Here is a 15,951-nt window from a genome sequence, read left to right as displayed (position 1 = left end):
ATACAATTGGCCTTCTAATATCATACGATGTAAAAATATAATGCTTTTTATTTATTTATTCACTTTTAATAAACTGTACATGATTATATATTTTGTTTTTCTTTTGTTACAATATATACTTAAGGAAACATTACATTATTATATAAATGGTCATGGTGTAATAAGAAATATTAATGAAAACAAGGCCTACTAAATATATATAATATACTATATTGAACTAATTACAACAAAATTATTACTAAGTTGTTCAAATCAACAATTGCACTGAGACGGGTACGTATAATGTGACAAGGATATAGTATATAATTAATTATACTGTACACTATACAACTTCCTTGCTTGGTGTTGAAATACCTAAGGCTTCCTCGTAACCAATCTTGGTTTCGTGTTTATCTGAAAAAGAAATGTCTTCTTTCATAAGTATGATCAATATAATATACATACATTTATAGAAAAGCAATAGTTAATATTAAAAACTAACATAGGATAATGATAAGATAAGATGAGATGTCTCGTCACATAGTTTACCACTAAATAAAATACATTTTTTTTGTTAATACAATCAAGTTATTGTTTGATTACATTGTTTTTATATTATTTGATTTTTCGCACCCTACAGTAATATTTCATATATTTTCACGACTGTTTTCCGATTGAGGTATTCAGAGGCATGGTTGACATGATCACATTTGGCTGGGTTTATTCGAGTTCAATTTAGGGAATCTCACATTGTATCCTGCTTTAATTTAAATTGTTATTGGTTCTTTCAGCCAGAAATATAGATTGAAAAACAAAATGTCTTATGGTTAACCATATTCCAACCTGTTTCCATCTCTAACCTCTATGTCTGAGTATTAAACTATTAAAGCACAGCTACTGCAAGGAAGTAATTTAAATATACATCTTAGTCAAAAAAGTTATACTAATCAGAAGTGACACTGAAGACATTACACCAAGTGCGAAGATATAAAAATGAAGTTTTTAAAATCTTTATGCAAAATGCACGGTCTTGTATTCACGACCTATTTGGTACGAAAACTACAAAATTTATTTTCACCTTTTTTGGACGATTTCTTCTTCTTGGAATCTTTTTCTTTTGCATCTTTCTTGGACTTTTTATTTTTTTCAGTCTTAATACTCTTTACGTGATTGTCAAGAACGATTTTATCATTGTCGCCTGATTTCGATGCACTTTTTCCATAACTTTTGCTAAAATCATCTATAAGCAAATCTTCATCTACAGTACTTTTAACTGATTCAGGTAACATTAAATCTACGCTTTTGCCGTGTTTAGACTTCTTATCTTTCTTTTTCTTGACTGATTTGTCAGTCGACTCATTTTTGATAGATTTATTCTTCTTAGATTCTTTAGATTTCTTTGACAGTAAACCACTTTCGGGTGATGGATACTGATGGATTCTGGACGTTAACAATTCTTCTTCACGTAGGGGTCTGAAATCGTATGTTAATATTATTAATTGTTTATTCTTATAATTCTGTATATTAATTTGCTAAATTTTATACACCACGGTAGGAAAAATTATCAATAAATCTTTCATATTCAGATGACTTCTATCATACACAGTTATATGTGAAATATTTTATAATTCAGTACAAAATGTTATAACACATCTTTAAAATTTAAAATAATAACAAATTATGAATATTTATTATCTGTTTACAGACAAGAGTATGTAATAAAAAAACTCAAAATTCCTGATATTTGTGTGACGTAATTTATGGAAAGTTAGACTCTTTCCATAAATTACGTCACACAAATATCAGGAATGTTAAACTTACAAGTGAGATTAACTGATAGTTTTGTATATTACTTATGTTTGAAATATAAGTGTTATTTATGACTATTGTTTTTATTTCAACCGCTGACACTGCTGTGTATATATATTTTTATATTGATGCATAAGCTATATACTGTAAAGTTTCATCAAAATCTGTTCAGTAGTTTTTGCATAAAAAAGTAACAAACATTCAAAATTTCGCATTTATAATATTATTAAGATATATGATATGCTTATATGACTTTGGCGGGGCACCCGCGGGGTATGATAAGATGAGCATGAAGGTCAGGTCAGTTAGCCCATAGTGGCAAGCTCACCAGGAATTTATCACGTTGGTTTTCTGGAGGAACCGCTAGAAGGTCAATCTGTCATAGTACATCGCCATCAATGGGAACAATCCACTTTCCCCCACTCTGGTATATTAAACATTTTTAAACTATGAGTTGTAAAGGTCCTTACAGATCTAGGTCGAGGTCGAGCGCGCGGTGCGGGTCGTCGTGGGGCGGCGGCGGCTCGTCGTCGGAGGGCGCGGCTCCGTCCGGCAGCTCGCCGCCCGCATCCACCGCCGGCCGCCGCACGCTCTCTTCTTCATCTGTACACACATACAGGTATACTTAGTAAAAACTAAAAATGGGTACTGCAGTCTCACCTATATATAGTCTATAGTCTCGCTCTTACAAAACTCACGCGCGGGAAAGCCGGCGCGCTCAATGGAGTGATTGCATTTTACTATTTTTTTTTTGTGTACAGTATAATGAATTTATTTCACTTTACATTTAAGATTTATGAAAACCCTATTGAAAATTTATAAAACCATTTATTTATTACATAAACAAAATTCAAAGTACTCTCTTAACCCATTCCTTCCCACTGTCCTATTTTTAGGACACTTAATTTTTTTTTTGTTCAATAAACTATGTATTTATACTATAGCTACTAATGAAATTTGTATTTTAAAATATTTTTTCTATTAAAATACTTTTTTTGGTAGTAATACATATTATAATTTTTTTTAATGTATTAAGACCTTAATCCTATTACACCGATGCTTGGGAAGTAATGGGTTAATGAATAAGACAGTACTTTGAATTTTGTTATATATATAATGTCGGTGTAAATTCACTGATGCTTTCATATTAATAAAATATATTTTACTTGAAATATGATTACACAGCTATAAGTAAAACAATAACTCACCGTCACTATCAGATTCAGTGGAATGCTTGCTTTTTTTGCTCTTCCGTTTCTTAGAAGAGCGTTTCTCTTTCTTTGTTTTCTTTGAATTTTCTCTTGAAATTATTAAGTACTTATCAGATCTCTTGGCTACAAAATAAGAAAAAATAAATGATTAGTTTGATTTATTTAATTATTAACTGATTCTGTGATCACGGCACTGATGACGGTAATCTACCACGGTAACGCTGATACACCACCCCCTTCGGCCAGTAGTCCTTCTTCCCTCTTATTCGCAATATAATAAGGCAGCTTGTCGATACATAGGTAAATTATACATACTTTGTATTTCAAGTGGAACTTCTAATGCCATCTCTGCGATGGGCACATCCTCCAGTTGATACGAGCGCGGTGAGTCGTCCTTCAGGTAGTGCGGATTGTTCGCTTGTTCCTGACGACGTGCTTCTCGTAACTGCACATACATCGTATATAAAGTAATTTTAATATATCTCTTTTGATTTCATAGATAAAAAGATTATTATTCCTATTTAAGCATAATTAAATACATACGCGATTTGAAAAAGTGTATACAAAAAGAGCTAAGTAATGACTTATATACTCGTACATTATATCTTTATTTTAAATTGGACAAGGTCATTATTTATACGTAAAATTAATAAATGTCACGGGATTTTCACTAAATAATTAGTTTTAAATGCGTATAAACGCATAACATCTTTTTATTCTTTATTGCACCAGAAGTAAATTATAATAAATAATACATAGAAGTAATAACGTACAAAAGGTGGTTTTATCGCAGCAATTTCTCCCAGAGAACCCTTGGATAAAGCAGAGAAGACAGAAAGTGGTATATCATTTGGCACAAGAATGGACTAGAGAAATAAAAAAAATTGCATAGCAATACTAAATATGAATGATAATAATTAACATATACTAGTAGTAATGTATTTTATAGTTTGGGGAAATGGTAGAAATTTGCTCCCTGGTGGTAAATGAAAAAAAAAAGAAATATTGAATGCAAAAAAATTGGTGATTATGAAGTACCTTCTGTAGCTCCTCTGTGATGGTGGTCATTAAATACAAAAAAAAAGATATAATTCTGAAGTACCATCTGCAGTTCCTCGGGCGTGAACTGCGCGGTGGGCCGGGGGTCGGGCTGCGGCGCCGCGAACACCGCGCCGCCCTCCGCCTCCTCCTCGGAGCTGGAGCTCTCCGACGACCAGTGCTCGCGGGATAACCACTCGTTCAGGTCCAAGCTGCCGGTCATAACAAAATTTTTTTAAACCACGACAGTGGTAAACTGTCCTATGGCACATCTGATGGTAAACTGTTACAATATAGCGTATTTAACACTTTGTAGTTATTGGAGCGAAGGGGGATTACTAGTAATGTGAACTGATAAACTATCACAATTTTTTTTAATGGGTGATAATAGAATGGCGCACCCGTCTACACTACAATAGCGAGGTAGTGGAGGGTGATAAGATGAACATGAGGTGAGGTCAGTCAGCTCATTGCACTTCACCAGTAATAATATATAATATGCATAGATTGTTCTATGTACATACATAATGGGTTATACAAAATGAGACTACTGCCTCTAATGTTAATTGTTACATGTCACTCTTGGGGTTATTATATTATCAAATAAATTAGATTATAGGAGGATAAAGTTTTGTCAATATGTGGAGTAATTGGTTCATGACACTACTAATATAATTATATTTTTTATATCGATAACGAAAAGGTTTTTATTCATTATAAATAGGAACATTGATAATACCACAAATAAGTATAGGTATATGCTATTTCAAATACTTACTCTGGAGGCATGGGAACTTTCTTCTGTGCCTTCGGAGCTACAGGTTTCAATTCGCCGTCAAACAAGTCTACGAGTTCGTCGATTAATCCACCGCTGAATCCATGCGTCTCCGCGCCATTTATACTGCCGCCATTTGTTTCTTTCTCTAAACCATTGCTAAAACAGTAATATATAGTCCATTATTTGCTAACAGTGACTTTGCCTAGCTTTTGTCTTAAGCACATATGATCGTAATATAATAACATATAACATATATCGATGTTCACGTCATATTTAACTAGAGTCGGTTCATCTCTTTAGTGATAAAATGGCAACAAACGCCCTTTCGTATTTATAATGTTAGTATGAAACTATTAGTATTTACAAACGTTATACAACCGGAGCTAAAAGTAGAGAAAAAAGGTTATACAGGTAAAAGTACATTCCCATAATGAAAATATTTTCGATACGATTTGCGTTTCGATTTTGGTTGCTAACTGCACATGTACTATTTTATAAATCATACTATATAATTTTATAGATTTTTAACAACTTGGTTCCTAACTATATAATCTACTTTAATACACATAATTGACATTTATCCATATCCTTGTAAGTTGTATTCTTTGTGGCGTTTGTTTTAAACTAGATTTAGTATACATTCGAATGACCATAGAAGTATAGATTATGGTACCTCTGTTCATGGTCGAGCAGTTTCTCTTGAGTGTCGTGCGGGTAGTCTTCGCCGGCGGGATCCAGCCGCGGTAGCACTATCGCCAGTAACGCTGACGCGTTATGCGCACGTTCCTGCACCTCCATATCCTCGCTGCAGAGCAGCGGCCGCAAACCAGCCAGCGCCTCGCGGATTACCTGCACACAACGGGTTTTTTGATAGTTAAGGAAATTTATGTGCATTGCATAGGTGTTTCAATGTATCATATTTATATAAATATACCTGCATGTTCATTTGGACTCCGCATTGGGTCTCTCACATGGGGTACTATATCTATTCCATTACATCTATTTGTATGTTGATTAAACTAGACATACCATTGGCATTTTTAATTCCAAAACGCGTCATAGGCATATGCTGTGTGTTCATCTTACTAATATTATAAACGTGGAAGTTTGTGGTTAGATGTTTTACTCTTTCAAGCATAAACTTTAGAATGGAATTAAATGAAACTTTACAATAACATCAGCTTATATAATATTAGAATAATACACTAATTAAAAATTTAAGTCCGGTGTAACCGCGGGCACAATTAGTATGTTTTCAGATAACTTACCGACAGGGCGGCGTCGAGGTCTCCGCGTGTCTCGTAGGCGTGTAACAGCCTGGCCGTAAGCTTGAAGGCGGCGTGCACGCAGACTGCCCGTGCCCGCATGTGGGGGCCGCCCACCGCCGCGCACACCAGCAGCGGCGACACTGACTCGCGCATCACCGACTCCTCCCTGATACGGCCCATACAATCCTTAGCTGGTACGTCACTATATATCACGAACATCACTAGTGACGCGTAGCCGCTCGCCCTTTTCCGTTGTAAATAGGGGCGGACTAAGGCGTAGGTAACCTAAGCACGTGCCTAAAGCCCGTAATTTTTGGAGCCCGAAAAATAGGATTTTAGTAGTTAGTCTTAGTTCACCACTGGTTGTAAAACGTCGTACTAAATTTAATTGCAAACTAATGTCGCCTAATAAAAACGATTTATAGTATACTACACTGGATTATCATTTAATAAAGTAGTGTCAAGACATCCTAAGTAATCCTGCTTGTTTGTTAGCCACTCACTACAGGTTAATAGTGAATGGTTATTTTAAACAAAATTCTTTCTGCAGGCTGATTTGAATATATGATACTTGCGAAAATATTAGCGGTTTTATTGCATTTTCAAATATTACGGATTTATAGTTTTCACTGTCTCTGTAACATTTGAGTTCGAATTCACGGTATTTAAACAGAACAAGACGGCCTCGGTGGTCTAGCGGTATAGCACATCACTTTACTTCCGTTGGTCGCGGGTTCGATTCCTCGCACGGTACAAACATTCGTACATATTATGTATGTGTTTAAAAAAAGTATCTAAGTATTCATATCTGTCGTCCAGTACTCATAACACGAACCCTGCTCGTCGTGGGACTAGACGGCGACGTGTCAACCGTTCGAGGTTTATTATTATTCGTTTTAGAATCGAAATAACCGAGGAAGCGAGGTGTACGAAGGCGTGGGACTCACTGGCAGTACTCCGCGAGCACGAATGCGGCGGCGTAGAGGACCTCGCGCGAGGCGGGCCCGGGCGGCGCGGCCGCGCTGCGCCGGCACAGCGCCGCGCACTCGCGGCACGCGAACGCGCGCACGTCCGCCACCCGCGCGCCCACCTCCGTCAGCTGCCGCGCCAGCGCCGCCCCTGCACGCACCACTCCAACGGTTTAAACGGCGGCTAGCGGCCCTCTCTCCCTCTATACGCTACCTCACGAGTTGAGAGGGATCCACGAAATGGGACGCGGATTGAGAGAGGTCCTAAATTTCGTGATGTCACATTTCCTATTTTAATACATGTAAGTATTAAGGGGCACAGGTAGTGTGACAACCTAAAAAAAGGCCATTTTTGGGAATAAAAAAAAGAAAACTAGTGAATCCAATCTATTTAAAATTTTGAGGGTATATTTATACATGTTTTGAGAATACACAGTAAAATATTTGAAATAAAATATTAAATATTTTTGAAATGACACGCGATCTGTGCGTGTGATCGGCGCAAAAAAAGGTCCTCCACTGCTGGAGTGATTGCAATTTGCAGCCTTCTCCGTTGATAAAACTTAAAAAAAAATTCTCGTTAAACTAAAACATATTGTCTGTACGATGACCCTCGGACGAACAAAAAAAATCAAAAATTGACAAAATGGCGGCATGTTGAAAAAAAAATTAAATTTTTCCCAAAATTTTGGTCGTTTTTGGCCTGCCAAAATTCGATTTTTGATCAGATCAAAAAACTGGAGGGTCATCGTATGGAGAACTATATAGAGGAGATGCAAAAAAAATTGATAGCGATCGGATCATTTGTCTCCGAGTAATCACTCCAGCAAATTCGAAAAATGCTGTTTCGAGAAAAACTCGTTTTCACTCTTATAAATGGATTAAAATCATACACACACTTAATCTGCTATTCCAGGCCCATATAATTCACCTTCCTCTTCCTCAAAAAGTGCTTGTTGAGCTGAAGAAGCTCTTCTTCGAGATGATCGACCCTCTTTTGAAAAAGCCCGTTGGCGATGATCAGCGATTCGTAGTCTCGTCTCATCCTTAAGAGTCGTATAATCTCTTGCTGCAGGTCCAACTTTTACTCCCATTACATTAAATATCTTTAAAATTGAGGAGTAACCGTCATTGAATATTGAAGTTGCAAAAAAATTTGCTAATTCAGTAGTTTTCAATCCATTATGAAGGTGCTTTGGTGAAAAGTGCCAAAGTAAACCGTTGTAACTTTCATTATTGTTTCAGGTATTACTACCTTTGCATCTATCAAGCAACAAAAACCGGAATCGTATTACAAGGGTTGGAAGAGACGGCAGACTCCGAACAATAGCTCAGGTATATCCCGTAGCCAATGCAACTATCTAACTGCCGAGCGGCTACTCTTTTAAATGGCTGTAACTCAAAAACTTTTTACGATATCGATTTAAAATTTTAGTATGTCATTTTTAAAGGTATTATTATATAACCTATCGAAATATGGAAAAAAAAATCGATATTTTGAAAATTTCACACTAGGTGTGCCCCTTAAAACCTGTATTTTAAACTGTAAACGGAAAAAAACGATACATATATAAACATCTACATAGCATCGTTAGAAAACAATTTTTCTTGAAAAAATTATATGCTCTTAGGTAAAATTCTAGAACAAATATAATTACAATACGTTACAACAGATAATTCTACGACGTAAATATTAACTAAACTAGTAGGTAAATGTAATTTCCAGTACATATTGATACTATTTTATAGAATTTAGAGTTTATATGTATATGAAAATAATCTATATTATTGTCTATAATATGTATATAAACATAATCACCATGTTTAGCGCTCGTCTCCATCTCGGTGAGCTCCGCTAGCACGGTGACATACCACTCGAAGTCAACCACATACTGGTAGTTGTTCTGTGAGCATATCTCGATCATGCGTGTCAGCAACTCGTCGCGATACAGCGTACCCTCCGCTCGCTCCATGTGGACCATCAACTTCTTCACAATCTCCATTAAATTCTTTTTCGACACCTTGTATGATAAAAATTAAGATAGTAAATAAACTTGGATTACTTAAATGTACTTGGATGACTACATTTTGCAGTCTATATATAAGAGGTCAACCTTGACTTGGCTCACTTGGAGGCTTGACTCAGGTGGGTTGTTTGCCATTACAGGTAACAATAAAATGAACATTATGGAATTAAGTTGCTGTTAGCGTTTTTTGCTTTATTTAGCACTTTAATATAAATACTGTTACTGTTATGTCGATAAGTTAGAAAAAGTAATAAAAATAAATTTCATTATATTAGTTTGCTGCATACTTATGTTGCCTAATGCAATTGTACCTAATATAAAGTAAAATTCAATACCATGATAGTGCCCAAAATTGTTTTAAAAGCCGTAAATGGGACTAACCATTCCATACAGTAATCCGAGTGCCCTAAGTCTAATCGACTCATCCTTGTCGTCCAGGCACGCCAGCACGAGGTCCTTATGCGCCTGCACCGACTTCGGGTGAGACTTCAGTATTCGAGACATCGCCAATAAGCCCAAATATTTCACTACAAATTTATATAACATTGTGTTAAACATATTACAATTAAATTAAATAATACCAGTAATACTTGTGAACAGTTGCTTGTGTGGATACGTCAGTCTCGTCGAATTCAACTGCAAAGCTTTTACTTTGTAAGACGTGTAGAGTGTGATTAGGCTGTAATTACAGGATGCAACATGCATTAAATCTTAGTTCTCTCAAATGGCGTTGCTAGAGTCACATGTTAATGTGATGTATATAGTGCTATTTATGTATATAGGTGGCGATTATTATTTACCATCAGGTGGACCGTCAGTTAGTTTACAATTACTATTACATACTAAAGAAAAGATATTTAGTCCTGACATAAATTGTTAGCGAAATGCCATTGTGATTTATAAAGTGAGTTGAGGCTTCAAACATCTTCATAAATTATAGCTCTAAACTATTGATCACCTCAACTTTAATAAAAAAAAAAACAGAAGAATCAGTCTATCCGTTTGGGGTTTATGATGACATAGAAGAGACACTTAGATAGACACGTTAACCTTATAACATTAATTAAATATTACTCACAATTTTGATCACTGTCCTCAATAAGTATCCTGAGTTTCTGCACACACAGCTGCACCGAAGCCGCGTGGCCGGGCATGCCGCTGCTGATGCTTATCAACACGGCTATCACCGTGTTGATACACTCGTATAATAGAGACATCGCTGACGTGCTGCCACAAAACAAACATTGGCATTTGAACACGTCACTTGTATCTTAAAATTAATATTGCGTCATTACAATATATTATAATAAATTACAAAATATTGATAAAAATATAGAGAATATGCTTTTGTTTGCATTTTATATAATAAAATTAAATACATTTAAATATTAAAAAAACAGTAAAGTAGTTACATAAAGTTGTGAAAGTAATAAATATTTTGATTTAAAAAACCCAAACCGACGACCAATTCTGAGAAAAATAATATGAAAACAGAGTTAAACCATATTAATGTTTCTATAATTAATGTATCATAGATTCAGATAAGATTAATTAACAAATAAATAAGACCCTTACTTATTACATGTTTGTTATAGTTATAGTTATAATGAGCATGAAAATTGAGAACCTTCTACTTTTGGTAGTCAGTTGGATGTTATCAGAAATAGAACGTAGTACTAGGAAAAAACGAAATTACTTACCGAACAACCTAATTGTTCGGTAAATAATTTCGTTTTTTTCCTAACTTAGGATTTAATTGTATTTTTTGCACTAAATTTCACACTAAGCCGTATAATTTTTATATGCTTTGAGAGCTCATATAGCAAGGCTTGTGTGTGAAAAATTACAATTAATTCTAAGCAGTAGTTTTTGGTTGGTACCCTTTTAAATATGGAGAGGAATAAGCAGCATTTTCGACAGTGCAAAAAATACAATTAAATCCTAAGTTAGGAAAAAACGAAATTACTTTCCGAACAACCTAATAGTATGTTTATGAATTCATAATTATTTTTTTCTGTGACTTTGTTCGCGCAGAAGCAACTAGATCTCATGCCAGCGTTAATTTTGTTACTCTACATGCAAATCAGTCGGTTATTTCTTGACATAAAATAAAAAATGTTACGACAATAGTAGAAACAGTTTTAGTAACATTGCATTTATTAAATTTCAATAAAATCATACATTGACTATGTATGAATTAAATGGTAGATAACTTCTCCAGAGACTATTTTATATTATATATTAAAATACAACCCGTTAGTGATGAAAATGTTTATAAAAATAGTATGTTTGTTCAATTCACATATATGAATTATTAATTATGTTCTGTTATCATTTACTAAGTTAGTATAGGTTTGCCTACGCTATAATTAGAAAATGACAAATTAACACAAAAAATAACACATAAAAATATGAATATAAATTGGTTACTAAGCAGAATTTCTAGTGTAATAGCATTTATTAAAATCTACGTGGTAAATTGGAAATAAAGATTCATAACAAAAGTATTAAAAAAAGCAATGGAAGCAGCCCATTATATACATTTCATTTTAGTTATTTTTTGTAACTTATTTTCACAAAATAATATTTAAAAATTAGAACATAGACAAACAACTAAATTATAATGCCTTACTAATTTATCCATATTATTCACTATGCAAAGGAATTATTTCCCTTCACCCCATAGAGACCAATTCTAATTACACTTTGACAACAACTGACTCACCTATGTATTAAATTAGTTAATGGTTCTATCAGTTTCTTGCCAAGTCGGGGCTCTAATGGGGTTAAGGCACCAAACTGCAACAAACACAATGACACTACATAAAACTAGCTTACGTCATAAGCGGATTCTTTGGTATTTTGTATATTATCCAAACGGATTAAATTACTTTTGTTCCTGTATCATTGTGGCGTATCAATTTATAATAGTTGGTCCATTTTAATTTGTTTTGATTATTTATGTCACGGTAATTGTAATTTTTTTCTGCAGCAAAATTAATATAAAAGTGAGCTGTGCTAATTGATAGTGTACTTTCCTTGTAGAAAATCTTGTTTAACAGGCTTATTATTATCATATTTGCAATTGCTCCCAATTTATGGCTAATATGCTATCTATACATGAAAATGAAGTATTTTGTCATATCACCACTTGTAGATATAAATGACAGTTATAATTATGATTTAAATTGCAAATTATAAAATCTATTTGAATGTAAGTTGATAATAATGCATTTGCAACTTATGTACAATCAGCCTGCGATAAAAATGTGGTAGGTACTCTTGTTGCTAAGTTGTAAAATGTAATGGTGAGATAATATGGTGAATGAGGCTAGCTGCTAAACTTGTCTTCCAACTTTATTTGAGGTACCTGCAAATTAGATCTATGAGGCTTTGTGTAATTTTCCTTCCAATATCTGGTTCATACTGTGTCATTAAACCAAACTGCGGAGAATTACATGCAAATGTCAGATTATGCTAAGTCTCAAGTGATATAATACAATAGTCAATTTTATAAAGTAAACTGTAAAGATAGATGTGGGTGTAAAATGTTTTCAAAAATGTAGTTTGCATAATATATGCACATTAATATCATCAATATGAAAATGTATATATCTATCTGTTAAGTTATCAAGAAAAGATTTTAATGAAATAAGACGTGAAGATAGACTGTATCACACACATACCTAGATTACCTTGCATCTAAAAAATCCAGGCAAAGTAGTCTGTAATAATATATATCTATTAAAAAAACAATATACATATCTTGATATTGATTTCACATATTGATTAAAATTGTGATAACATTACCACACGGTAAAACAGCGGACTCTTGGTATCAGTTAATTCCAAACAAAAAAAATATATATTCACTTGTTACATTCATCTACTTTAATACACAGAATAGTGTGAGTGGTACTAATTTATGTTATCTATAACCAGAATAAAAATACATAATCCATATAACTATCAGCAACCTCTGTTCATTTAGTAATATTTGAGATAATTCAACTACAATTATAAAAATAATATTGTGTATCACTCGCAACTTTTATATTAGCCATATGTTTGATAGGTACAGAAAAACAGTACTTTAAATTACTATTAATTTGATATTTTCATTAGGTTTTTTTGTAATTGCAAAATTATTACAAATCTATTAATTATTATAAATATATACAAACCAGTTTTATTATTTTGATCAACATCCAGTTGTTAGTAGATGTGGTCATTAACTTAAAAAAGACAGGGGCAAGGGACAGGTAGTTTTTAGGATTCTTTCTTGCTAGTTCACAGACAACATTCACTGCAGCTGACTGTACACCTAGAAAATAATATTTTATTAAATGTCAATAATAATGCTACCTAAATTAGATATATTGTATTATTTTAACTAATAGCAGTTCATAAATAGGAATTTATATGTAGAAATAGAAATTATTAAGTTTCTTTGTAATTGTTGATGTAACAGATAGAATGTAGACAAATTTCTACAAGTAGATGTTGTTGCTGTAGAATAGACCAACTTAAATTATATTTCTTGCAAATAACACATCTGCTTACAGTGTTTGAATTATTGACTTACTCTGGAAAAAACTACTTTACTTATTTACTAACCTGGATCAGGATCCTCTAGTTTTTCTTTGAGTTTAGGAAATGCTGGTCTGAGTGCCTCTGGATACCTTAGAAACACTTTGTACATCATAAGTACAGCCTTCATTCTCAGATATGGTTTTGTTGAGCTCATCTGTAAGTTATTGAAACTACCAATTTTATAATTATAATAGCCATATCTTATGTCAACAAATAGTTGCAAACTAAGATACTAAGATTTAATTGTTACAAATTTAAAAATAGGTGAACCAGTATGAATTTTAGAAAATATTTAACTTATCAATCATTAACAAATATATACAGTTTACTCTGATTAATGACAGTACTTACAGCTAAAATAATAATACTATACCTATATGGAAATATAATTTAAGACAATACAAACCAATGTCATGATGTCATTAGCAAGATCTCTTGCTAAATCATGTGATATAAAACAACTAAGTCCACTAAGTGCAAGGCCAGCCTCATACTGATTTTGAGCATTTAAATCTTTCCGAATCATGTTTGTTGTGAGCATGAGCAATTCTGAATCAGCATGGAATGATTGACTTGCTGCTAAATATCCAATGCGCTTGTAAGTGAACTTGTTTGAACTCATTACCTCTATTATATTGAATATTGCCCATGATATGTCATAACCAAGCATTTGTAGCTGAAATAAATTTATTATCAGAATAAAAATCTACGAACACTTTTTCAGTACTAGATATGTCCGGATCCTGTAGATATAGAAAAATATTTTTTTGTTGAGCTCATAATACAGTTTAATTTAAATTTAGGCATTAATTAAGTTAATTAATTAAAACTACAAGGTCTTCCATAGAATATTTACTTTTTGTGTACTGTTATTATACAATACATTCAGAAATTCTGAAATTATTTACATAGTGCCTGTTTTAAACAATTTTAGCAAAACCATAGACTATGTACACAATTATTCCAAAATTATAATACTAACATTTCCTTTAAAATGACATAAACAGATAATGGTAATCAATATAACAATATATTCTTACTGAATGTTATTTACATACTGCTATGGATATGTAATGACTTCAAATTTTTTTGTCAATATAAAAAATACTATTATACTGTTATTTATGCAGGCCACCTAAAATATATATATATATATATATGTCGACTAGCATAGTAAAGGCTCCTCATAAATTCTCTAAAGTTTAATTATTCTTAAAGAGAGAAGACATGATGATGATTAGTTATGGAACTAGAAAATGTAGGTATTGTAAGATTAATGGCTGAATATATACTTTTGAAATTATTTTATATGATATATAAATAACATGATACTGAATATACATTTTATATTTTAAATATTTTTTTACCATAATGCCTGACAGATTACAAAATTATTTATTATATTTATTATTATAATAAGATAAATTAAAATTATTTTAACATTATCGCTAATGATTCTAAAACACTTTAGTTATAGCATAATTTAAAATTTTTACTTACGTATGTCAATTTGGCAACAGCATTCGCTTTCACTGCTATATTGTCCTGTCTTAGTTCTACTTTTATTTCTTCCATACATTGTGCTATGTACTTGGGCTAAAAATTATTAACTATTGTAAAAGAGAACAATGAAATGTTCAATAATCATTAACTAAATGTAATTGAAACAAATACCTCATTATCTTTGTTATTTCGTATACCCCGAACTAAATCCGTGAGATTTTTATCGAACATTCGTTCAAAATTCCCTTTGACTTTTTTCAAAGCCATGTTGATAAAACTTTATTAGGCATTAATAGAAATCACAATCATTTGCAATTAAGAAAAACATTCATAAAATAACAATTTTATGACTGTAGAAAATGTGTAGCGTAATGTCAATACACTGAATTCTGCTGGGTGGCACTTGGCAGCAGTGTTGCCACCAAAGTTGTTGTAATTCCACATGAGCGGAGCGTTCACTACGAAAGTCCCGTAATCTAACCTGAGCATGAGCATTATCTACCGTTGATATATTTAATATGATTGATAAATTAATAAATTTCTTATACATAATCGGAAAATATTCAATTTTCATCTGGTTATTAAAGAAGAATTAAGAAAACTTTTAAAATAAATTATTAATATAGCCTATTATATAAATAATATATATATTAATATAGCCTATAGCTTAGGGCTACAAAAAAAGTGTACCAAATATAATTCTAATTATAATGGTTAAATTATATTGATATTTGTATATAATGAAGTTTTGAGCTTTAGACATGTGAGTACTAGTAC

The 15,951-nt window shown here is 32.8% G+C and overlaps 1 protein-coding gene across 1 annotated transcript; it reads right to left on the bottom strand.

Annotated features, from left to right (window-relative positions):
* Nucleotides 1-41: 41 nt before the first annotated feature.
* LOC131844569 (AP-3 complex subunit delta) lies at nt 42-15,585 on the bottom strand. Its single transcript, XM_059193483.1, has 19 exons — nt 15,346-15,585; nt 15,172-15,267; nt 14,078-14,347; nt 13,696-13,825; nt 13,263-13,402; nt 11,804-11,877; nt 10,157-10,305; nt 9,460-9,605; nt 8,871-9,072; nt 7,031-7,202; nt 6,084-6,249; nt 5,489-5,664; nt 4,816-4,971; nt 4,102-4,249; nt 3,315-3,444; nt 2,997-3,122; nt 2,259-2,391; nt 1,058-1,452; nt 42-393 (listed from the first exon to the last, which is right to left on the bottom strand). The coding sequence occupies exons 1-19, from the start codon at nt 15,439-15,441 to the stop codon at nt 323-325; spliced, it is 2,976 nt and encodes a 991-aa protein (XP_059049466.1). The 5' UTR covers nt 15,442-15,585; the 3' UTR covers nt 42-322.
* Between the last annotated feature and the right edge of the window lie 366 nt (nt 15,586-15,951).

This window comes from Achroia grisella, unplaced genomic scaffold, assembly GCF_030625045.1.
Source record: "Achroia grisella isolate CSIRO2021 unplaced genomic scaffold, CSIRO_AGI_Agris_v1 utg402, whole genome shotgun sequence".
NCBI classification, from domain to species: Eukaryota; Metazoa; Arthropoda; class Insecta; order Lepidoptera; family Pyralidae; genus Achroia; species Achroia grisella.
This window is presented reverse-complemented; position numbering and strand designations above follow the sequence as displayed.